General features: G+C 29.8%; 3 protein-coding genes across 3 annotated transcripts; 2 read left to right on the top strand and 1 right to left on the bottom strand.

Annotated features, from left to right (window-relative positions):
- Positions 1-1,112: 1,112 nt before the first annotated feature.
- Positions 1,113-2,933, bottom strand: LOC130824763 (uncharacterized). Its single transcript, XM_057689782.1, has 2 exons — positions 2,915-2,933; positions 1,113-2,248 (listed from the first exon to the last, which is right to left on the bottom strand). Exons 1-2 carry the CDS (start codon positions 2,931-2,933, stop codon positions 1,113-1,115), a joined length of 1,155 nt encoding a protein of 384 aa, XP_057545765.1.
- LOC130825320 (pectin acetylesterase 9-like) lies at positions 2,913-15,629 on the top strand. Its single transcript, XM_057690481.1, has 11 exons — positions 2,913-3,313; positions 3,527-3,609; positions 9,203-9,332; positions 10,160-10,239; positions 12,054-12,140; positions 12,656-12,780; positions 13,231-13,348; positions 13,500-13,577; positions 13,712-13,817; positions 14,628-14,776; positions 15,319-15,629. Exons 1-11 carry the CDS (start codon positions 3,184-3,186, stop codon positions 15,424-15,426), a joined length of 1,194 nt encoding a protein of 397 aa, XP_057546464.1. The 5' UTR covers positions 2,913-3,183; the 3' UTR covers positions 15,427-15,629.
- A 3,210-nt stretch (positions 15,630-18,839) lies between these two features.
- LOC130825318 (wall-associated receptor kinase 5-like) lies at positions 18,840-22,911 on the top strand. Its single transcript, XM_057690480.1, has 3 exons — positions 18,840-20,131; positions 20,696-20,866; positions 21,636-22,911. The coding sequence occupies exons 1-3, from the start codon at positions 19,231-19,233 to the stop codon at positions 22,826-22,828; spliced, it is 2,265 nt and encodes a 754-aa protein (XP_057546463.1). The 5' UTR covers positions 18,840-19,230; the 3' UTR covers positions 22,829-22,911.
- Positions 22,912-26,086: the final 3,175 nt, after the last annotated feature.

The raw sequence follows: 26,086 nt of genomic DNA, 5'->3' as shown, positions 1-26,086 counted from the left end.
AGGTGTTGAACGAGGTTGAAGTTTATTAATAGTAGTGGATGGGAAAAGGGGATAACACAAGCAACCAAAAATTCGTAAATGAGAATAAGACGGCTTTCTTTGATAAAGAACCTCTAGAGGAGACTTAGACTCGAGTAATTTACTTGGAATTATATTATGAAGATAAGTAGCCATTTGTAATACATGATGCCAAAAAGATGGAGGTAAAGAGGCATGTGTAAGAAGGGTGCGAATAATATTATTCAATGACCTTATTTTTCTCTCGGCCTTCCCATTTTGAGACGAGGTGTGAGGACATGATAGACGAAATGTCATACCATTAGACTCACACATAGCCCAAAAAGATCCGTTATCATATTCCTTCCCATTATCACATTGAAAAGTCTTAATAGGTCGTTCAAATTGGGTTTGAATTAATGCTTGAAATGCTAAGACTTTATCAAAAACATCCGATTTCTTAGCTAAAGGAAAAGTCCATAAAAATTTTGAGAAATCATCCAAAATAAGCATATAATAACGGTGACCCGATGTACTCAAAACGGGTGACGACCAAAGGTCACTATGAACAATATCAAAAGGCATAGTAGTATTAGAAGTAGAAGAAACAAAAGGCAATTTAATATGTTTTCCAAGTACACATGAATGACAAATATTAGAACTAGAGGATTGAGTACATTCAATGCTTTTATTGTTACTAAGAGTCTTTAAAATAGAAGGTCCTGGATGTCCCAGTCGAGCATGCCAAAAAGGAGAAGCTAACGCCGTAAAGGTTGATTGAGAAGAGCGAGAAAAATTGGTAGTGAGCGGATAAAGGTCCCCTTTGCTATCACATCTCATTATGGGCATCCCCGTCCGATAGTCCTTCACAGAAAAACCATAAGGGTCAAACTCAACAGACACAAAATTATCAGTGGTAAATCGACGAACAGAAATAAGATTTTTAATGAGTTTTGGGGCATGTAGGACATTAGAGAGAGACAACGGAGGATTAGGGGATGGCAAAGTAGTATTTCCACAACCACGGATTGGAATAGTATGACCATTACCAACAACAATACTATTATGATGATTACTCAAATTAAAATAAGACGAGAGATTACCGTTGGTGGATGTCATATGAGAAGTGGCGCCGGTATCCATGTACCACGATGGATCGGGCTGCTGTAGAGACATGGTGTGAAAAGCCGACTCCAAATCTGTTGGAACATAGGAAGGAGACTGAGACGCTGCGTATGCTTGTTGTTGGGGTTGTGGACCAAGAACCCCTTGCTGTGCTCTTGTTGGGCCTTGAGATCTAGCCCAGCCTTGTGTTGGAAATGGGCCAGGGGGAGTAGCCCACGGCCAACCCCAAGGTGGGTAAGCTTGCTGCTGCCACAACGGAGCCACGCCCCTTTGCTTTTGCAGACCGCCACCACGGCCTGCACCACCCCTTGCTCCGGAATTCTGACCATTGGCTGCGGCAGGACCACGACCACTTCCCCTGTTCTGCATTTTTTTTCAGAATTCTTTTTATGATTTTTGTTTTTCGCGCGAGTATTACCCCAGCTATCTGAACCCGAGTCATCATCACGAAAGGTCGCCACCAAACCTGAAACAGAATTAGAAGTCATTGCTGCACGTTTTGTCAAGCTCGCTTCCTCCAAGGTAATCATTGAACGGGCTTGGTAAAATTGTGGGAGAGGAGAGCTTTGACGGATAAGGGTAGCAACACCATTATACGGTTCGGTGAGGCCCGAAACCAATTGGAGAACAAGTCGATTATTGTCCACCGGAGCTCCAACATTCCGCAATTGATCGGAAAGACCCTTGAGTCTTTGACAGTATGCCGATGCATTTGGAAAATCCTCCATTTTTGTAGAGGAAAAATCTTGTTCTAGAGTTACGGCACGAGAGTTTTGATTATCTTGGAATATATCACGCAACCTATTCCAAGCCGCCATTGCCGTAGCATCGGGTTCTATAATGGTCTCCAAGAGATCACCAGAAATAGTGGAGTAAATCCACGAGATTACGGCAGCATCCAATGTAGACCACCATTCCTGTTCTTCGTCAGTAAGAGGATGCTTTTCCGTTACCTTGTCAGTGGTCAGGGGAGGGATAATATGGTGTAGAACCCGGTGAGAACGAGCGTGAATCTTAAACTCCTTTGCTATGAATATGTTATATACTCTAACAAATTTTTTGGAAAATTCGATATTGAAAATCTCAACTTTCACATAATCGCTATGAATAATCTCAACAATTTCACCTATTCACTATTAATTTCAACTTTGCTATGAGTTTGGTGATAGTACGCCCAATAACCTATTAAATTATTATAGTAGGTTAACATTGAAAATAATAATAATAATAATAATAATAATAATAATAATAATAATAAACCCTAAACTCCTTCCCCATCCCATTTTTCACGTTCTCAAACCCCTATTGGCGTTCACCCTCAAATCAATCCAAAACCTTTGAATCAACCCGGTAACCTCACCGCCTAGTCTTACATGGTCCCACCCTCAAAATCAACCCAAATTCTTACCCTCGAAATCAACTTACCACCTCAACGAAGGTGGGATAAGGTTGGGGCCTTGGGGGAAAGGGAAATGTGTGCTTTTCTTTCCTTTTTATTTTTATAACTAAGTTAATATGTTAATAATATAGGTAAATAGATATGTAAAGTTTGATTATTAAAAGAAATTAAAAAGTGAGATTATTTGAAATAAATGAGTGAAAGATTGAAATTATTAATATAAATTTTTCCTAATTAATAATTTTAGAAGTTAAATATAGTATTTTTAATATGACATAAAAATAATTAAATAAATCCAAATTATCCATTATAAATTTATAATTAGCTTAAGAATCCTCCATTATAAATTGAAAAATAAACATTATAATAACATAAATAAATTAGGTAGCATACCATAAGGGACTCTAGTCATCATCAAATTTACTTAACTTTTTCTCTAACTTTAATCATTTCAAAACCTTATATTGTCTCAATATAAACATCACATCACCACACCTCCTTCTCTTATTCTTCATTTTCCCTTTTCCCTCTAACTTTCCCAACACACCCAAACTTATTTTTCTACATGATTATACCCATATTCCCTTGAAGGAAGAACTAGAGGAAAGTGATCTATAAATTTATTTTTCTGCATTAAATTAATTTTACATTAGAAAATAAAAATGGTGGATTTAACCTTAAGTTATGTGATCATGGTGTTTGTGTTGTTAAGTACAAATGGTGCTAACTCACAAATACTAAAGGTGGGCATCACATTGGTCAAAAACACTACAGCCACTGCTCTTGGAGCCTGTAAGTCTTTATTACCCCTCACACTATTTTATTTTATTTTATTTTTTCCATACAGGGTAGGCCGAGAGAGGGGAGGATCGAAGGTGAGCGAGAATCAAACTCGGGTTTTGTTTGACAAAAGCGAAATATATTTTAATTGAGACGAGATTCGATTTTACTAATAATTTTACTTATAAAATAAAAATTTTATTATTTGAATTTTTGTGGTTGAAGATTGCTTGGATGGGAGTTTGCCTGCTTATCATCTCAGCAGAGGATTTGGGTCTGGAGCACGAAATTGGATTTTACACTTTGAGGTTAAACACCCCTGGCCCCACCCCTATTCATTTGGGCTTCCTCGTTACTATTTGACGTTTCATGATGAATGAATATTGATGTTTTATCTACATATTAAAATATATTTATGTCATGATATCTTGTTAGTTTTGTATCATATCGAGGGTGCTTGACAAATGGTTGTTGAGTGTTAGTTTTGTTTAATTCGTTTTAATTGGCTTGTTTGATCAAGCGAAAATGTTGCTATTTTTTTGGCTTTTAAGCTAGCTGTTTGTGGAGATGTTTGATAAATTTAAATATTTACTGTTAAACCGTTAGCTTTTGTTAATGAAAAAGTAAGTTAACATGACAAAAATAAACAAAAAAATCTAACTGAAATCACTTTATATTTTGGTTAAAAGTCGACTTTTTAATTGACTCAAAAATTATTTAACTGACTAAAAAACCGTTAGCTTTGTTTGACAAACCAAAAGCCATTGCCAAGCTATAATAAGCGAACATCCAATCACCCCTTGTTTTGGTACGTTCATAAATTTTAAATTACTATTAGTATGAATTACTTACTCCTCTTTGGATTTCGTTATATATTTTGAAAATGATAATTTCATTTGGAAATTTGAAATTGATTCAAATTTATTATTTGGCGAATTAAAAATTTTCAAATTTGAATTTGAGTTAAATTTCACTATTATTTTTAAAGTAGTTAAAATTGAGAATTTGAAAATGACTACTTAAACCTTATCATTATCAAATTCTTCATCTATGATTTCATAATTGAAATTTATAATTTGAAATGAAACACTTATTCTCATACACTACATTATGAGAATGCATCTAAATAATTTTGGGTGAAATTTAGTAGAAAGTGAATTAAGTTGGAGAATAAAACAAAAAAATAAGTGATGATAGGAATAAGTGATTAAGATGGAGAAAAAAAATACGTTTGTGGATGTGATTTAAAGAAAAAAAGTTGAGTCATTAACAAAAAAGAATAAAATGCAAAATGAGTATCTGTATAACAAATTAAAATGAAAAGAATATAAATTAAAAGAGATAGAAGAAGTAATTAGTTTCTTTTCATCTTGTTTATCAACTTTAACGGTTTTGGGTGGATGTCTTATGAGTATATGTATTTCCTTCATGTTTATTATTTATTTTCTACAAGTTAAATTTTATGAAAAAGAAAATTTAGTTGGAGGTTGAGACAAAAAAAAAAAGTGAATAATAAAAATAAGTGGTTAAAGTATAGAAAAATTATAAGTTTATGGATAAAATTAAAAGGAGGGGGAAATAAATGCAAAAAAAATGGTCAATCAATGTAACAAACTAAATTAAAACTGCAAATTGAGACAAATAATGAGCATTTTCTAAAAAATAAATAAAATGTTGAGTTATACTGCAAAATAGGTGTAAACAAAAGGGTGTTTTGGTAAATAAAATTTGTTCTTTTATGTATCTTGTTTGAATACTGATTTGTTGTGTTATGTTAGTTATATAAATAAGCTATTTAAGAAAAAAAATTAATAAAAAATATTTATATGGTTATATTAGAGAAAAAGTGAGTCATTAAACTAAAAATTTTTAAAAAAAAGATGAACTAACTATTTTTTTTATTTTCTTTTAAAATTGCTAAAAAATTATTGATTATTGATTAACTAACAACACAAAGAACAAAAAAAAACATAAAGTAGCAGTGGGCCCACGACCATGACTCCATCCATCGTTGCCCAAAGTCACGGGTTCTTGGCAAACTATGCTCCTTTCAAAATGATTCTAGCTTGGATAATTACAAGTATATGTTTAACGGGTTTTATCCTATTTTGGTTTGTTTTATTAAATTTGTAAATTTTTATTTTTACAAATTTTTGTGTGAGTCATTTTTACCGTTAGATATGCTTTATTTTTGAATTAAATAGCATAATAATATAAACTTTCAGCTTATGAGCTTTTTGTGTTGTGATCGTCTTACAGTAAGACGGTTTCAATACAAGATCGGTTGTTTTATTTTTGTTCTTCAGGTCTAGCACTTTATTTTTAAGGTTCATTTGCATATTTAATTTATTTTTTAATTCCTTCATATATTTCTCTAATTTTTTTAAAAAAACGTCACTTTTTCTTGGTATTCCCTTGAAAAAATTTGTGGTAAATGTTGTAGGACTGAGGGAGAACCAGTAACTTAAGTAACGTTCCACTGCTCCATCCTTATGAGTTGTGATGATACCACTTCATTTTAATTCCTTATTTATAGTTTATGACATCAAAATTCTTAAAATAATCCTCGAAAATTAGTCATTTACACTAAAGTTTAATATTATGGAGTATGACCCAAATTTGTTCACAGCAATAAATTTAACTTTTTGCGACATTAGATTTAGTAGCATTAAAGAAATGCCATTGATTTATATTTTTAGTGTAATAATTATTGGTTTTTATTTTAAGTTTCACTATAAAGTGATTTAGCGACACTTTATTTGGTCTTTAATGGCATATGTAATTGTTACTAATTTACTAGATTCTATATCACAAAAAGCTTTAGTGTGATTTTTTATTAGGCTGCTAAAGGGTCTAATACTGTCACTAAATTCTCTATATATACTATTAAAAATTTGAAATAGCAACATTTAAATTAAATGTCGCTAAATATATCCCACTAAAAGCAAATTATGTTGTAATGGTTTTAAAAAATTCTTTCCTAAAACTCTATGAGCAAACTCAACAAATCATAAGTATTACATAAATAAAAGTACTCCATCTCATCTTAAATCAAACATTTTTATCAATGTATTATATTGTATTTGTTCCTATTTTCATTAATTTTCATTAATATTTTTATTACGTTTATGGTTTTCATCACATTATTTTTAATGTTTGGCCCTTATGTTTTTTTCACTATGATCTTTATTTAAAACTATCCTTATTTTTATTTGATGTTCCCATTTACTATTTGCTTTTTGCTTTTGCATATTTTTTAATGCATGTGTTTGATACTTAATATTTGTAAATAGATTTTAAAAAATTATAAAAAATATTTAATAGACTTCTCTACATTGAAACGATTTTTTAACAAGATCCACATATATATTTTACCTTGTAAATATCGATGAAAAATCATATACAAATTTCTCTTTTCTTAAATAGAATATGTAAAATATCAATAGGAAACAAAGGTAGTATTTTTTAAAATATTTATGATCTCTACGTTTTCTTTATTTATTCTATTATTTAATAAAATAATATCCACTTCTATCTAAACACTAGCTTATATGAGAATCAACCATCGCTTTAGTTGGAGAGTAAATATTAAGAAAAAAATATAAATTTGATTTTCACATAGTTCACTCCCTTTCCTAAGCCCATCTTGTAATAAAAAAATCTAGATAATTCTACTTTTTTTAATATACGTGAATATTTCAATATGCGAGCATCAAATCAGACTTGATGAAAAATTAAAGAAATCATCTAGAATGAGAGACAAAGTACCGCCTCTGTTATAGTCGTTTAGCTTCATTTGCTATTTAGTTTGTCTCACTTATTATGTTTTTGGATAAAGTCTCACAATATTCTTTTAACCTTATCTATACATTTTAACTTACTTTTAATTTATCTGTACAATTTTTTATTTTTTCAATGAAAAAACACCTTCTTCTACTAACTCAAGGCACAATTTTGGGAGTATAATACTTTTACATTGTTTTTTTTTTTTTTTTATTGTTTTGTTGAGCCACCAGCTCTCCACCAAAATTTTTGGCTTGTTGATGACACTTGATGTATTCAATGACAAAAGGTGTTTGCTTTAATTTGTAATTTGTATACATTCATTGCATTTCATAGTCAGTCTTGTAACTGTGTGGACCTATAAGGCTAAAACTATTGACCAAGTCCAAAAGACTATTGTCCCTTTGAGTTGACTAGTAGAGTAATTTTATACACAATTTTTTTTAGAGGCATTCTCTTTGAAATATTGTAAGTAGACATTAAAAATAATATAAGTATACATTTAAATATTTTGAGTAAGAATTGAAGATACGGTAAGTAGACATTAAGAATAATGTAAGTAACCATTATATTTTAATGAACTGGACTTGAGAGACGTCTCTCAAGAGACTAACTGAATTTTATAACCCGTCATATAGAAATTTTAGTATTTTGTCTTTACTTTTTTTTAATGAAGTTTTGAAGATGCCACTCTCCCCTTCTTCCTATATAATCCTCAAAACACTTTTTTTTTTTTTTAACTAAACATCATTAAATTTACACTTAAAATTTCTTGAATTTAAAGTTTAGGAACAACCAATTTTACCATGCAAATGATACTTTAAAGTAATTTTTAATCTAATTTTTGTATGTTAGAATTTTAAAAATTTTTGAAAAGGTTTGTGCGACTATGGATCTGAAATTTTTTTAAAATGTTAAGAATGAGTAGTTTTTAAGTATTTAATTTTTTTATTAATTAATTAATGATCAGTGTTTTTAATTTTGCATTTTTAATTATTAATTAGTTAATTTTTTTAATCAACTAGTAAATGGTTATTTTTTTAATTATGCATGTATTCCTTAATTGTTAATTATTTACTTTTTTTTATTAATTAATTAGTTACTTTTTAATGATGCAATTTTTTAGTTATTAATTAATTACTTATTTTGTTATTTTATTTTTAAATTATGTTATAATATGACTTGTAATCATGATAAAGACCAATGTTTCTTTGAGATCTGTTTTCTCACAATAGCTCTAGGCCTACAAATCTTAGAAGCGACCCTCTAAAAGATATGTTATCGCCCATTGTGCTTGGCAGAAGCAGACGGTTAGACAGAGTCAGGCCTATATGTTTAGCACCTTAAAACAATGCGTACTCATATGTATGACCCAATGAGCACACATAGTTTCTCGGGGTTAACTGACAAGTTTGAATACCTAAAAGTAATTCTTAAAATCTCTACGACACTCAACAATCCCACACAGAATGCTACCAAAGAAGTCTTAATCTATTGAGGTCACATTAAAGCAAATAGGTTGCCAACTCACATTCGAGATCATAGAGCTCAATGCAACTGGTATACAACCTACCTTAATTTATCATGACATCGATTAGGCAGAATTATTCTGGGGTTTATGCTAGTATTAATTAAACATACAACCTCAAACAAATTAGAGTGAAGAGATGCATCGTAGGTCTCCTATACAACATTGTCTATATTTAGCAGCAAGAGCACAATTATGTGGTTAGAGCGAATATGAATGGTGAAAAACAACTGACTTATTTATTGATGGCAAACGTACATCCGTTCAATTTCTGTATACATACTCTCATGGTGTCTTGATCGATACAACATACAAAACCAACAATAAGAAGTGAGCGCTTTGTGGTTTGTTGGTATGACCCCAATAAGAAGAGATTCAAAGATTTGATGGGGGCGTTTAAACTCTTAATGTCATATGGACTAGTAAAATCATAGAAATGGAGAAAATATAACATATATTGAAGGAAATGATAACTATAAATGGTGAATAATTATTTAAGCAAAGACTACAAGTTAATTAACTTAACAATTTGATGAATGTTTGATAATAGATTATAATGATTTGAGAATTAATAGGTGAATTCTTGGTAGGGTGGTGGGTGGTGCAATGATGTGGAATCATGCTTGGAGAGGACTATCACACACCGTGGGTCTTCACATTACATGACTAAGATGGACAACCTTACTGGGATCCTTAGCAACACCAAGGATCAAAACCCAGGTACATACTTCTATTTTATGGCTATTTTATATCGTCTCTCGATGAGATGACCTTAAAACAAAGAGTCTATAACCTATCCTAGGTCTTAACTATCAACTTAAGTTTTTGATTGACTTGGTTCCTTAACAAAAAGTTACAGGTTCGAATCTCAACTAACCCTCAAATTCTAGTAGAATATTTCGCAAAAAGTTATGGGTAAAGTTTATCCTGCATCCACACTTTTAGCTCAAAGGGTTCTGGTGTGAGAGGACTTATTAAGAATATAACCTATCCCGAAGCTTCAACCTTCGGCTTAAGTTTTTATTGAGTTGTTTCCTTAACGATTAAACAATTTAACTTATATATAAAAGAAACAACTCACACTAATATCGTTTTTACCAAAATGTACTCCCTCCGTTCTTTTTTGATCTTTCACTTTGGGTTTTTCACACATATTAAGGAAGATAGAATCTTTGGGTTGTAGTAGGTATTATTTTAATTAAATAGTAGTGTGAAGTAATGATTGTATTGGAAGTATGAGGTTGTAGTGAGTATTATTTTAATTAAATAGTTTTGTGAAGTAATAATTGTATTGAAAGTATGAGAGAGAAAATAATTATAAATAAAAGAAAAGGGGTACATTAAAAGAAAATGGGGGTTTTAAGGGGTAAAAATAGGATATATCTTTCTAAAAATAGAAAGTATTCTAAAATGGAAGAACTTTTGAAACTACCCGTTATAGTAATGTGGAAGATCAAAAAAGAACGGAGGGAGTATGATTTACTAACATCATGCTTTAATTTTCAAACATATTGATTTAAAAATGCTTATTCTGATGTCAATCGCAGACTTCTACAATTGGAACCGTGTTAAACTAAAATATTGTGATGGAGCTTCTTTTGCTGGCAATTCTAAGTTTGACAATGGGGTAATTATTTTTCTCTTAATATAAACCGTTATTTAAGGACAAGTTTTTATTTTCAAATTCATATGTTATATCTCCTATAATCAATGAAAAATTAGTAAGTTTTTATTTTCAAATTCATATGTTATATCTCCTATAATCAATGAAAAATTAGTAAAAATTTATTAGGGTAAATTGAAAATAATAAACCAATATTTGCTTAATCCGCTAAAAATAAATTCACCTATTATTTATTTTTAAGAAAAATTAGACATTAACAATCCAACTTTTCACCTATCTGCTGTGAATAATCTCACCTTTGAATTACTTTTTAATAATCTAATCTTTGTCATAAATTTGCCCATAGCATACCAAATTACTAATATTAGGTTAAAATAGGGTATGTTGTCAGCAAACTAAAACAAATATTGAATTATTCATAGCGAATTAAGAGCAAATGTTGAATTATTAGAAAATAATCTAAAGGTGAGATTCTTCACAGCGGACGAGCAAAATATTAGATTATAATGTCAATTTTTCCAATTTTTAAATAAACCCACCTATTATTTATTTTTAAATAAACCCACCTATTAGGTATATTTGTTAAAAATAAACCGATTTATTGTTTATAACAATCTTCAAAGCTTATTTGAAAGTCAAAAATTATGAATAAACTATAATTGAGTTTATTTTCAGCAATTATAGCAAATAGGTGAGTTTATTTTAAAAAATAATAGATAGACTTATTTCGGTCGGATTGAGCTAAGGTTGTTTGTTTTGTACGATTTTCCCAATTTATTAAAAACATAGATGATTTTAAAAGCTAAGAACTAAAAAGATAAACCTACTCGTTTTAGTTTTCTACTAGATAAATTCCCGCGTAAAACACAAATGTTATAAATATTTATTGATAGTAATGATATTATTTTGTAAAATTAATTCATTATACAACATACATTTTATTATTAAATTTTTGTATTTGTTATAATATTATCATTATCAAACTGAATAAATAATTTATTATACAACAATATTAAACATATACTCATAGTAATTATTAATAATTAAGACAAATAAGCTTTAAAAGTCTTCAACCATGATAGATAGGAGAGAAAATTTAGTTGAAAAAAATAGTCAAATTAGTTTGCTTATTTATTATGCGATAATAATTTATTATTCCCTCTTATTCGCTTTACTTGTCCCATTTGGTTTTTCAATACTATTCATCAATCACTCTTATTATGTGATTTGTTCTTAATTTAAAAGTTACAACATAGTCATGTGGGATCTTGTTGAATTCGTCTTATTGTAAATTTTATTAATATCAACTTTTTATAATTTTTACTCAAGCACAATTGGAGATATTTAAGATTAAAAAACTTGCATTGGCAAATATGCCAAAACCAAATGAGACTAGTAAAGAGAATAGGAGGGAGTATTAAGTTGACATAAAAATTTACATGTATTATTTTATTTTTGGTTTATATGAGAAAATATAGTATTTTAATAAATCATCAGATAAAGTTATAGTCAATAACAATATTACATGTTTTAAAGAATTAATTATTTTTTAAAAAATCAAATTCAACATCAAAAGTTTCCTTTTCAATGATAAAAAAAGGCGGAAAAATTTTTAATGACAATGTGACACGTGTTTTAAGTCGTTTCTTCGTTAATATATTTTATTGATGATTATAGATTGATAATTTTTAGTTTTTAGTTTTCCAAACACTAATAAACTAAAAACAAAAAAGGTAACGAACAAGCCCTTTAACTTTTGAGATCTTTATTTCGGGAAGGTAGCTACGCCTTGTAGTTAATCATTTGTGTATGAACAGACCTCATTGCTTTACTTCAGAGGACAAAAGATTTGGCAGGCAATTCTTCAAGATCTTCTCCCAAAAGGGTTAGCCCATGCAGAGAAGGTAGTTTCCAATCCTTATTTCACTATGCTTTGTTTCTTCTTTCTTTGCATTTTTCCGATTCTTTGACTAGATCAATCTTAAATGATGCACTAAGCTCCTTACAAATTGTGATTCAAATTCTTATCCGACAAATTATGTTAGACCAGGCTAAATCAATAAGCACGGCCCACTCTAGGTTATTAGGGGCCCGGGACGAAAGATTATTTATGGACCCCTAAACTTTTATATATATGTATAAGTTCGAACCTTAACACTAATTAAGAACTAAATTTTTGGAGGCCCTGATCGTAGACACGGCTTGCATTTGCTTTGGGTCGGCCCTGCCGATAAGTGACGCTCAAGGTAAAACATTTGAATGTAGTTTTGCACGAAAACTCTGTTGGTTATTGAAACTAATCACTTTACCTTAAGCACCCGTGTCAATACTTGCACTTGAACACGCGTAGAAAACTCGAACACTTACATCAAGTCAAGTAGCATAGTTTGGATATAGTCTAAGCATATATACTCTGCAGGCTTTGCTTTCTGGATGCTCAGCAGGGGGTTTAGCAGTCTTCTTGCATTGTGACAACTTCAGGAGTTTTCTACCAAGTAATGTTACCGTCAAATGTTTGAGCGATGCCGGATTCTTCTTGGACGTGTAAGTCCTCTTTTTCTCGGTTTTTTCAGACACAATACAATTTATTAGAGTATATAACATATCTTGGAGCCTCAACCATCAATTTAAGTATTTGGTTGCATTGGTTCTTTGACATGGTATCAGAGCTATTGTGACAAGAGGTCATGGGTTCGAATCTTAACCACCCCTCATTTTAAATGGAATATTTAGCGCTAGGTATAAGGAGGGCTTGTGCTGCATCCACACTTTTTCTAGCCAAAAGGCTCTCGTGTGAAGAGGTGTGTGTATATAACGTATGCTGGGGCCTCAAGTCTCAACCATCAGCTTAAGCTTTTGTTTGAGTTGGTTTCTTGACACGATAGACAGGAGGAATCAATCAAATTTTACTTGTGCCGGACATTTAGATTTTTTGGCCTCTTTTCTCCCAAGCCTATGTTTACTGATATCACATCTCCGCATAAACTCTTGCAGACCCGATATAGCCATGAATCGAACAATTAGAACCGTCTACAATGAGGTCGTATCTCTTCAAGGAGTAGAACAATATCTCAACCAAAAATGCATCAGTTCTGTGGACGATCCTAAGCTAGTATGTTTATGCAAATTGCTTGAAATATATCGCTTATAATCACATAGTAATTCCTCCGCGTCTTTGAATTTGCTCGATAAATGTAACAACTTTAAAAGAACGGACGAGTACTAAAGACTTTGGTGTAACAAATTTCTATATATTGGTGCAGTGCTTCTTTCCACAATATGTCCTAAATTTCATTAGGACCCCACTATTCATCTTAAACTCTGCATATGATTCATGGCAGGTACTGTTACATTTTTATTCTCTGCATAATTATTTCACAAATTTATACACCCCTTTTAAGTTTTAATATATATTAATGTTCAATTTTTCCTTATATATTAGATTTTTAAGGTAATATTTGTTTTTTGTTGACAGTTCCATAATATATTGGTACCATTTTCTGGGGGTGTAGCAAAACCATGGAGCCCTTGTAAGCTTAACCTCACAAAGTGCACTGATAGTCAAATACAAACACTACAAGGTTAGTATAAGTTGATCATCTTATACTAAATTTTAAAGTCTCTTTTCAGATAGTATATATTGATGGTCATGGGTCTAAGATCCTATTAGACTCGCCTTCAAACCTATTCTATTTTTAGGGCAAATTTTTTGAAATCTAACAGATTTAGATTCTAATTCGGTTCCAGGTCCAAAAGAATATATGTGTTTGGGTCTAGAGTCTTCAGACAGACCCATACACAATCCAGATTCTCCCTCAATACTCATTTAAAATTCAGACCTACTGGTCACGTCCTATTATACACCTCAAAATCAATTTAAAGTTCATTTTAAATCAATTTTTATATTTAATTGGACTCAATTTTAACTTAAATACAATCCATAGAACCATTTTAGTACTAATAAAACCATCAAAATGTAAAAAAATGTGAATATAAATAATTAAATCGAAACTTATTTAAGACTTGTTCAGGACCCTAAATCTATCAAATACAATGGGTTTGTACCCAAGTCCAAAATTTTCAGATCCAGGTATAGGCACAAAAATTAATGGATCTAGATCCAGATCCGGTTGGACCTTACCCAAATCCAACCCATGACCATCCCTCATCCCTAGTTATGAATAAATATTAAGATTTTTATCACTATCACATGATTCACTTATTTCTTCAAGAATTACAAATTTATAAAAAGCGAATTATTTTTAATCTTGAACTGTTTTTAGACCATTTTTTGAAAAAATCGTAAATTAGCCGGCAAATTATGTTTGATTGTTCCTGATGAATAAGATTCAACTAAATATTGCACCTAAAGTTTTGGATTTGGGTTTCAGGTTTTCGACAGGAAATGCTGGAGACCTTATCACCTTTTTACAAACAAACAACAACTGGAGGAGTTTTTATAAATTCATGCGTTGCACATTGCCAAAGTGAAAAACAGGACACTTGGTTTCAACCTGATTCCCCCATTTTAAATGGCAAGGTACTTTAACCTACTTTCTTGATGAAGGCCGCATCATCGTATTATTTAATATTTTTAAATTTACCATGATAAAAAATGAGTTTGAAGAGAGTTTGTGTTGCATTTCACTTCTAGCTCAAACAACTTTTCTATTAGAGTATTTAGCATATTTTAGACTTCCACAATGAGTTTAAGTTTTTGATTAAATTGATTTTTGACAGATTTAAGTTATGATGAATCTAATTTACGATGTGAGACCAAATAAGAGTATATCTTAACATAAATAATTTCAAATTACTAATGTTTTGTTCGTTTTATCGCTAACTAAGATAAAGTTGGATACACCCAATCTCCCACACCCCCACTTTTAATGGGAGCCATATAATATTTAAATCTAAAAATACAATTATAGTAGTTTATATTGATTATTACATTTTAATTAAATTATTGTAATTTAATAAATATAATATAAAAATAGAATCTTTGTTTTAAATTTATATTTAAATGTATTTCATATTAAAAGGTATTTATATTGCAAATGATATATATTGTATGTTATATAGACCGTCGCAGAGGCGGTTGGTGACTGGTATTTTGAGAGAAATGTAACAATGCTGATTGACTGTCCGTATCCTTGCGACAAATCTTGCCATAACGAGATACCTTCTTAGAATTATAAGCATATTACAATTGAAATTGTTCAAAAACAGATCTGTCACTCCCATTATTCAACTTTATTTTTCATATTTTTGTCGGTTTTTTTAATCTAATTTTATATCTGTTTAGTTGTTAATTTGTATTATACAGAAAAATGTTTGGATTAAGGTGTATTTGGCAAAATACTTATTGAGCAATTTAATGTTTTGGACAAATACAGGGTTAATTGGTTACACCCATGGTTATTAAAATCATGATTCTGATCTACGATTTTACGATCTAAAAATAAGCAAGCGATTTAAATCATAGGTAGAAATCGTAAGTTGGTAGAATCTTATGATTCTAATTAAAATAAAATTTATAGAGGTAGAATCATAACACGATTCTGCGATCCTACGAATTAACGATTCGATTCCACAAATTTATTTTTAATTTTTTTTAATTTTTCTTTGGTATCATCTTTCATTAATTTTTCTTACCATTTAACGATCTATGCATCATAATTTGTAAAAAATGAATTCCTTCATCAGTAAGAAGATTTAAACTAATTATTAAATTTTTTCTATTTAATTCTTAAAAATGAAGTAAATAAAACTTTAATTAATAAACTTAAACTTTTGAGGTGAATAATTATGACTAGATAGAAAATTTATGTTTATTGTGGAATCTTACGATTCTACGGTTCGATTTTACCGATTCGATTCTACAGGTCTAAATGATTCCAAATAGAATCTCGAATTTAACAACTTTGGTCACACCAACCAATTTTAGTGTTTGGTAAACTAGTTAGTTAAAACAACTTATTGATATGAATAAGTTGTTTTTGAACAAGTTGCTCATAGCAGCGGGTTCAAAATCAGCTAGTCAAACCGGCCAGTTAATAAAAATCAACCACTGTAATCAACTATCAGTTGTTTGCCAAACACCCTCTAAATGTTTTTTTATTAAACTTGATAGTGTACGTATATAACATATATGTACGATTTTCAACCATCAACTTAACCCTTTAGTTGATTTGATTTAATTTAATTTGACATGGTATTAGTCCTCAGTGTAACAGAATTGTCACATAGAATCCTATCCACCTCTCATTTCAGTTGTAATTAACATCATGTATAATAAGGACATATGTTGCATTCACATTTTTAGCCAAAAAGCTCTTATGTGAGAGGATGTGATAAAGTGTATAATACTTCCTCTGTTCTGAAATACTCGCTACATCACAAATTTTGACATTATTCATCATTCAAGCTTATTTTATAATTGCGGTTAATGCGTTAGAAAAAATATAGGCAAGTAAGATCTTATTTGAATTGTCTAATCGCATACTTTCATAATATTAAGTTTTTATATTTTTTAAATGTGTATAGTTCAAATTTAAAGGTGTTTATTCGGGTCATCGGGTCAACGATTCGTGTTCAATGTTTCGGGTTGGTTTAAAAGCGGGTCTTGTGTCACATTGCTTTTTACATAATTGTCAATTCATCTATAAGTCAGGTCAAATTGGATTTGGTTAGCAGGTCGGGTGAATATTGTGTTATCGGGTCAGTTATGAACACCCAAAGTTGTTAAAATCGGGATTCTACTTAAAATCGTTCACAGTGGTAGAATCAAACTGGTAGAATCGAATCGTAGAATCGTATGATTCTACATATAAACTTAAATATATTAAAATATATAGTATCTTATCATTATTATCCATTTTAAAAGTCTAAATTTATGAATTAAACTTTCTTGGACTTTATTTTTAAGAATTTAAAGAAAATTTTTTAGTAATTATTTTAAATCTTCAAACCGATTAAGAAATTTATTTTTTAAAAGTTTTCATGACGATATAGTTGAAATTTATTTATACAAGTGAAAGAGATTAGTGAAAGATGGTACATAAGAAAAATTAATAATAATTAATACTAAATTAGTAGAATCGGATTGTTAAATCGTAGAATCGTAGAATCATGTTATGATTCTAGATCTAAAAATTTTATTCCAACTAGAATTGTAAGATTCTACAATTTTAAGGTTCTTCCTACAATTCAAATCGCTCACTTATTTTTAGATTGTAAAAAATTGTAGAATCGTAAATTAGAATCACGATTTTAACAAAAACACCTTTAAGTTCAATATATAAATAATCAAAATAACACATTGGATTGCGTAAAAAGTCAAATATAGCAAGTATAGTGGCACAGAAGCAAATATATCAATTAAATATTGTGTAGACGTATGTCTTTCTTATTTAAAAAGTTCTTTTTTATTAAAAGACTATTAAATTTCTTGTATATACCATTTAAAGAATAAAAATAATATTTTCACGTGCATACAAAGTCATATTTTTTCCAAGTTGCAAAAATAGCATGTAATAATCAAACTTAACAAACATTAAAAATTTAAAATGATTTGTAATTTGGAAGAACTTGGGTCAATTATCAGAACCAAGTTAGCAGACGGGCTGTTATGACATGGCAACCACTTACTAGGAAAGGTCTTAACAATACACAATTGCTCAAATATTAACAATATATGGGTGTGGAGGATCAGTCTAAACTACTAATTAAAAAAGATTTTAATTTTAATTCTTATAAAATAAAAAAAATATATAGCCGATTTATTAAAATTGTATTAATATGATTAATTAAAAACAGAAAAATAAAAAAATATGTAAATAAAAATTAAATAAGACGATAAAAAGCGGATTAAAATAAAAATGTTAGTATACTATTAGAGACAAAAGGAGTAGTAATATAATGTGAATTGAAAAGTGGTTTATTGCTTGTTTTCTAAAACAACAGGAGCATCTACGTAGGGTCAAAGCAATCAAAATGGAATTATTCTAATTTCACTGTACAAAATCTTGAGTTAACATATGTAAACCTCCATTTTTATTTAATTCTTTACTTATTGTTAAATGAATTTGATTATATAATAGTGATATTATAATCCGACTTTACTATAAAATTGAAAACTTCAAGTTAAAGAAAAGTTAAAACGAATAAAATTTGAGTCAGAGTTGAAAAAAAAAATTAAACATTTAATCAGAGTATAGTTGTTGGGCAGAAAATATTTCATGGTCTTGATCACATGCTTATATCTGATCATTCATTATTGTGCTTCAAATTAAGCAATAAAATAACACAAATTTTTGTATGAGACGGTCTCATTGTGAGATGTTTTCCATACTTAGATAAAATAACTCAATAATAGAAACTTTTAGCTTATAAACTTCTTATTTTGAGGTATTATCTCACCATGAGACGCTCTCTCACAACAAATAAAATTCAGTTGCCCTTGATACATTGTGTGAAAAGAAATATTGAAATTGACTTTGAAAAACCATTCAAGAAACATATACTTGATTATAAATTAACAATATGGATTATATTTTGGGCTAAATAATGGTCATATATTGGTTTAATTAAGCTTTAAAAATTGTCATGGAGTTTTCTTCAAACTCCAAATCATTCAAAGACGAAGTCATCAAACCCTTTAAATCTCTCCTCTAGAAGCTAGAGTAGATTGAAACATTCATTACCAAACAAAAAATTAGTACTTCTAGTGCATAAACAACAACTTAAGTACTCAAAAAAACTTCGATCTTTGCAATCATTTTTCCTTCTATTTCCAAAATTTCATAAAATAAAACTACCCTCAAATACCCATTTCAAAAAAATCATAACTTTTATGTCAAAATAAAAAATTTTTCAAACCTTAAGACCCATTACGCCAATTTTCATTAAAAAAAAGCTTGAAACTTGTCATACAGATTCCTATCGCTAATACACCTCTCTATAGCCAACCAAAATTCCTCAAACTCATTACCAATGCAAAATTCTACTCACCATATTCATCTAACATTGATCATCTTTTGGATCCTAATACCACTTATAACACGGGTCCATGGATCCGGATCTTCACCACAAGTTATAGCTCCACATTGCCAACCCAAATGTGGAAACATTACCATTCCCTACCCATTTGGTATACAAGAAGGTTGTTACTTCAAAGACAAAGGGTATAATTTCAAAATCTTTTGTAATCAAAGCATAACACCTCCAATACCAACCTTTGGTTCAAATCTAGAAGTACTAAAAATTAGTACAACCCATGGAGAATTACACATAAACAATGATATCTCTTTTGATTGTTACAATAAAAACAAATCCTTATTGTACAACTCAAGATGGGTAAACCTAGAAACTTTTACAATCTCGAGCACAAAAAATATTTTAATTGGTATAGGATGTGATACTTTAGTCCTATTTTCAGGGATTCGACATAATAAAAATTATAATACTGGTTGTATGACTAGTTGTAGCACATTATCTGATGTTACAGATAATGTTTGTAACGGAGTTGGTTGTTGTGAAGCGTCGTTACCTAATGGTGTTACAAATATAACAACTCAAATTCAAAGTTTTAATAATCATAGTTTGGTTCCATTTAATCCTTGTAGTATAGCTTTTCCTGTGGCTAAGGATGTGTTTAAATTTGGTCAAAGGAATTTGACTAAGGACATGGATTTTTATTTGGATAATAATGTTAAGGTTCCTGTTGTGTTTAATTGGGCTATTGGAACACAAAATTGTTCAATTGCTAAAGCAAATGGGAATTCATTGTGTAAAAATAATACAATTTGTGATGAGTTAGACAATCAATTTGGATATATTTGCAAGTGTTTAGATGGGTTTTATGGGAATCCTTATCTTCATCAAGGCTGCTCAGGTATCTATTTTACTTTTCATTTCCCTCGATTTTTTATAATTCGGGGTAGGCTATGAATCTCAAATCCTAAGAACGGGAATTAGTTATTTTTGTAAGTTGTGAGAGTTGAAATTCTGTCAATTTAAACCTGTTAAAACGATTTGTCAAGCAGGTTGCATGTTAGGTCACTTTCGGTAGGGTTAATTTTCAGTCAGGTTAGTTTTTGATTGTGTCTTTTTGGGTTTGGGTTGACCAGACGGGTTGATGATCATTAAAATATATATGTTATCATTAATTTCTCATTTGCTTTAATTTTTTATTTGGGGAAGATTAGGATAGGAATCCTTAGAGGAAATGAAGAACGGATATCTGATTTAGTAAATATCTTGATTCATGTCTGATATCTGATAAAAGATTATCCAATTCGAATTATTCGATTTTCAAAATAGGAAAACTTATCAAAATCAAATACCGAATTTTTTGGAATCGGATAATTCAAGTTGGGTATTTTTTTCAAACTATGATTACAATTGTTTTAAATTTAGAGATAATTTTTTATTGATTATTTGTCTTTTGTTTCCCTAGACATTGACGAGTGCAAAGAGGGGAATGATTGTGAAAAACCAGAGTATTGCGTAAATAAAATTGGAGGGTATGATTGCAAATGTCCAAAGAACTTCCATGGGAATGGGACTAAAACACATCCTTGCATTTCTGATACAAAGCCTTGGCTTATACCTGTTGTGGCTACTTCTGGTAAGACATACGTATCATTCGGTTCTTATCCATACATCTTCTTTTGAAGTTTTTTCTTTTTAATTATAGGCATGCAATTTTTATGTTTCTGTATAACTTTTTTAATTTTTATGTCATTTCCCATTATATTTTTTGGAGACAGGGAAAATATACACAATTTCTCAAATTTTGAAAGCCAAAGATTTATTATTCTTTAGTTTGGATTATGATTGGTATTAGTTATTATCCATTGTATATGAAATCGCCCTCTAGGATCATATACTCCCATCCCAATTCCCAATGTTTCACCTTCATTTTGCATGGTTTGTTATTCATTTAATCCTTGTATTAAATATATTTATATCGATAAAAGTATAAAATAATATAGAAAATAGATGATTTTTGATGCATGCTCCTTATATTGATAAAAAAAAAATAGTAAGTATGTAGGTTCTTCTATCATCAAAATTGTCCATTAAATCTTTTCTATAGACAGTGGAAGATATTCAACCTTTAAGGATATATATTTCAGTGAAATTTTAATAGGAATAATATTAATATATTAACGGTTTTCACCGGTTAATACATGATTTTGAAATACATTAGCTTAATATATAGTATGTGTCAATGGGTAATTGAGATTCGAATCCGTGATTTTTTGTCACGCTGACTCTGATACCATGTCAAGAAACCATTTCAATCAAAAGCTTAATAAGCTTATGGTTGAGGCCCCATAATATATATTAAATTCTTTTAACATTAGTATTTATATGATTCTTTTGTTGCATAGGTGTTGCTGGTGGTATCATTATTTTACTTGTAGTTGGATTCATCCTCTATTGGCAACATGGGGAAAGACAACTTAAACAAATACGTGACACTTATTTTCAACAAAATGGTGGCTTTCTTTTACAACAAAAACTCTCTGGAGTTGACGTAGATTTATTAAAAATATTTACAGCACAAGATCTTGAAATTGCAACAAACAATTACAATGAAAATTGCATAATCGGAAGAGGAGGTTTTGGCATTGTTTACAAAGGAATTTTACCCGATAATCAACGAGTAGCGATTAAAAGATCTTTAAAAATGGACCCAGGTCAAGTCGAACAGTTCATCAATGAAATTCTTATACTATCACAAATCAATAACCGAAATGTAGTCAAGTTACTTGGGTGTTGTCTCGAGACGGAAGTTCCACTTTTAGTGTATGAATATATTAAGAATGGAACATTGTATGATCATTTAGAGGATGCAGTGAAAGCGACTTTTCTGTCATGGAGTACACGTCTAAAAATAGCAGTTGAAGTCGCAAATGTGTTATCTTATTTGCATAATACAATCTCGACACCAGTAATTCATAGAGATATGAAGTCGATGAATGTGCTTTTGGATGAAGATTATACTGCTAAGGTCGCGGATTTTGGTGCTTCAAGATTAGTTCCCGAAGATGATAGTCAATTAGCTACAATGGTACTCGGAACATGGGGTTATTTAGATCCTGAGTATATGCAAACAAGCGAACTGACTGATAAGAGCGATGTTTATAGTTTTGGTGTTGTTTTAGTCGAGTTATTGACTAGAAAAAGGGTTATTTCTAATGATAGGCCTGAAATCGAAAAGGGTCTTGCAATGCATTTTCTTATAAAGATTAAAGAAGGGCGTTTGTTGAATATTCTTGATAAAAATATAGTTAGTGAAGGGACGATTGAACAAATTACGCAAGTGGCGAATCTAGCGAAATGTTGCCTCATGTTAAAAGGAGAAGATAGGCCGACCATGAAAGAAGTCGCAGTTGAACTTGAAACGATTTCGAGAAAAGGGTGTCATCCATGGAAAACTATAGATGCTTCATTTCATAGTGAAGATTGTGAAGCATTGTTACAAGGATTTTCAAGATCGGATGGTGGGGGTTGTAGTACTAGCATTGAATCTCACCTATATAATCCAACATTGTTTTCAGCTCTTGATGGTGGGAGGTAAAAATGCTAGGATTGATTAATATTGTTCTTGGTAATTATACATTTTGGAAATAAATTCATTTTTTTTTAATCTTAAATTTTGGAAATAAATTCATGGCTTTTTTTTTTTCTTATTCTTATGCTTGTAATGATGATAGTCATATGTATCTCACTATAACAAAATATATTTTTAGTAGAATATATTTAGTGGAATATATTTAGTGATATTATTACTTTATATGTATATATAGTGAATTGAGTGATATTTATTAGATGTTTTAGCAGCATCATTAAAAATCATACTAAAATTTTTCGTGACATAAGATCTACTGATATTTCTCATAAATGTCACTATAAACTATAGTATCAGTTGCGTATGTCACTAAAGACCAAATAAAGTGTCACTAAATCACTCTATAGTGAAATTAAAACCAATAACTATTACACTAAAAATATAAACCATTGATATTTTTATAATGTTACTAAATCCTGTATAGCAAAAAGTTAATTTTGTTGTAGTATCTTATGCATATGAATATTAATGCAAAATTGAAACATTTAAGTTAGAAAATAGGTTTGAGATAAATTTGTCAAGGAATTAACTCAACCAAAAACTTAAGTTGATATTTGAAACCTCAGGATATGTTATATACTATTACACGTTCTCTCACTTGAGAGCCTTTGGTCTAGAAGTGTAAATGCAGTATAGGCCCTCATGCGCTAACTATTGCACTATAAATGAAAGGTAGTTGAAATTCAAACTCGTGATCTCTTATCACGCTGGCTTATAATACCATGTCAATAAACCAACTAACCAAAAACTTAAACTTTTAATTTAATTGATTTCTCGATAAAAATTAAATACATATGACTAACGGTGTTCAAAATCAGATACCAAAATCAGTTCCTTGACACTGATATATATGACCAGTATGTCTAATGCTATATCACGTATAGATCCTTCCAACTTTCCAAAAGTTCTTTCTCAGTTGTACTAACTGCGCAATCCAACATACATAGAGTACAACTTACGGAAAATTTTTTATTGGATCTAAAATAAAGGAATACTATTAATTAATTTACGTACAAACTCTATATGTACGTAACTTCTAAATCATATGTACTGTACATTTAAATAAAAAAAGAAATAAATCAAGGCTATTGGCAAATGTACCATTTGATTCCATCAACAATCAAGGAAAATAAATCAAAAAGAAATATCTTAAGATCAAAATTCTCTTCAATATGTAACCAAATAATAAAATCAAAAACATAAAAATTATAAATCAATGACCATCGCCACCACCACTAGGTCCGGATGCTAGTCGTTGAAACCAATGAGCCACCCTATATTTCGCCGTCACGTAAAGATGATTGACATGATTACTATTAATAGAGTAATCTAAATCTTTAGAAAACGACCTGATAGCACCAACCGAAATAAAACTTAAAAATGCTATATAAAGCACCATATTTATCAAAATAAATCTTCGTCTCATACTCTTTTTTCTTAATTTTTGTTGCTTTTTTCTTCAAATTAAATAAAAGCTTTGAATATTTTGGTAATTTTGGTGTTTTGTTTAGGGAGAAGTGGGAGAATTTATTGGGGTATTTATAGAGATATGTACATGTATATGGTGATCAATATGGTTTGAAGTGAATAAAATAGTAAGACTAGTTACTTGTTGAATAAGATATTGAACATATTATTTGAAATTGGATAGTCAATAAGAGTATATCCATTCATAAATACTTTTTATATCAGATTTATTGGTATTATTTATTTTTTAAATTTATTTTTATATATAGTTAAATGAAATTTTATTTGAATCGCCTGATTGTATATTTTAATAATACCAACTTTTTATGATTTTAATTATGCATAATTTAAGATATAAGGGATCAAATTACGCATAAAAGTGTGTAAAAAGTAAGATGTAGAAAGTAATACAGAAAAATATACTTATCCCTTTCTATTTAGCTTACTAATCTCATTTACTTTTTAATCAATATGATCTTGTTTGATTTGTATTAATATAAATATTATTAATATTAATTTTTTATAATTTTAATTATTATAATTAAATATAGTAAAAAATTATATATTATCTTTATAATATAAAAAGATAAAAAAAACTAATAAACTGAATAAGAGAAAATATATTTTTCCATGTAGTCAGAAAAATTGTACGGTCGAGTAGGTGAGACAAAATCTAATAATGATGACATCATTTACACGGATCTTACGCAACACTACCGCTGACTTTTTCTTCCTAAATGTGTTTTTCGTGGCAATGCTAAAACAAATACAAGTAACATTATGGGAACAAAAATTAGAAAAAAAATATGGAAATATAAAATGATTTATAAATAAAATTAATTTGTTGCCATGGGCGAATCTAAATGGATTTTCGCATACGAGGGCACTGAAATTTTGTAAAAAAATTTATAATTAGTAAAATTTAAACCTAAAACTTATAAATTCAAAATCAACACTTATAACCAACTAAGCTATATATTTTTTATATTCTCTAATGTTTAGGAATATATTTATTAGTTAAGCTTTCATAGAGCAAACCAACACTTATGACCAATTGAAACATAATTTCCGGCTGCCTACGAACCACCACGACAACCACTAGCCGCCGTCAGCCACCGCTTCCACAGTCCACACGCGTTGCACAATTTGCAGTCTTTGCACTCGACTCTCTGGAAGACTGGAACCCAAATTTCCAATTGCCATTTATTTTAGTTTTCAAGGAGAGCTTTCTATTTATAAATTACAATTAAAATTAATCATCATTGATCATGTATTATTTGGATAATTTTAAACAAAACCTCTATTTAGATTTTAAGCATGTTCTTTTTTTTTTTGAATTTTGTTTTATATATGATAATAAAAGTGTGTTTTTTCAAACAATTGCAATTTAATATGAAGAGATATTCAAATTAATTTGTGTTGGTGATATTTTAATTATTAATATGTAAATATTAAATTTCGGATGGAAAAATACTTCAAAAAAATGCATTATTAAAAGAACCCTCCTCTTCTCATCAAGAAGGGAGAAAAAGTAATAATTGTAATATAATTTGATTCCTAAATCTGCCGCTGTATTGTTGCTAAGATTGTTTTACAACATTTACAATATAAATAATTAACAATTGGTAACTACTATATATAATGATGGAGCATGCATATTATTTTGAGTTTAAAGGCCTCAATATCAGTTAGGTCTCATATTAAAGTCAAACAAAATCTATAGCTCGATCAAGCCCAAGT

This window comes from Amaranthus tricolor, chromosome 10, assembly GCF_026212465.1.
Source record: "Amaranthus tricolor cultivar Red isolate AtriRed21 chromosome 10, ASM2621246v1, whole genome shotgun sequence".
NCBI lineage: Eukaryota > Viridiplantae > Streptophyta > Magnoliopsida > Caryophyllales > Amaranthaceae > Amaranthus > Amaranthus tricolor.
The sequence above is the reverse complement of the archived record's forward strand: the minus strand, read 5'-3'. Positions and strand labels throughout refer to the sequence as shown.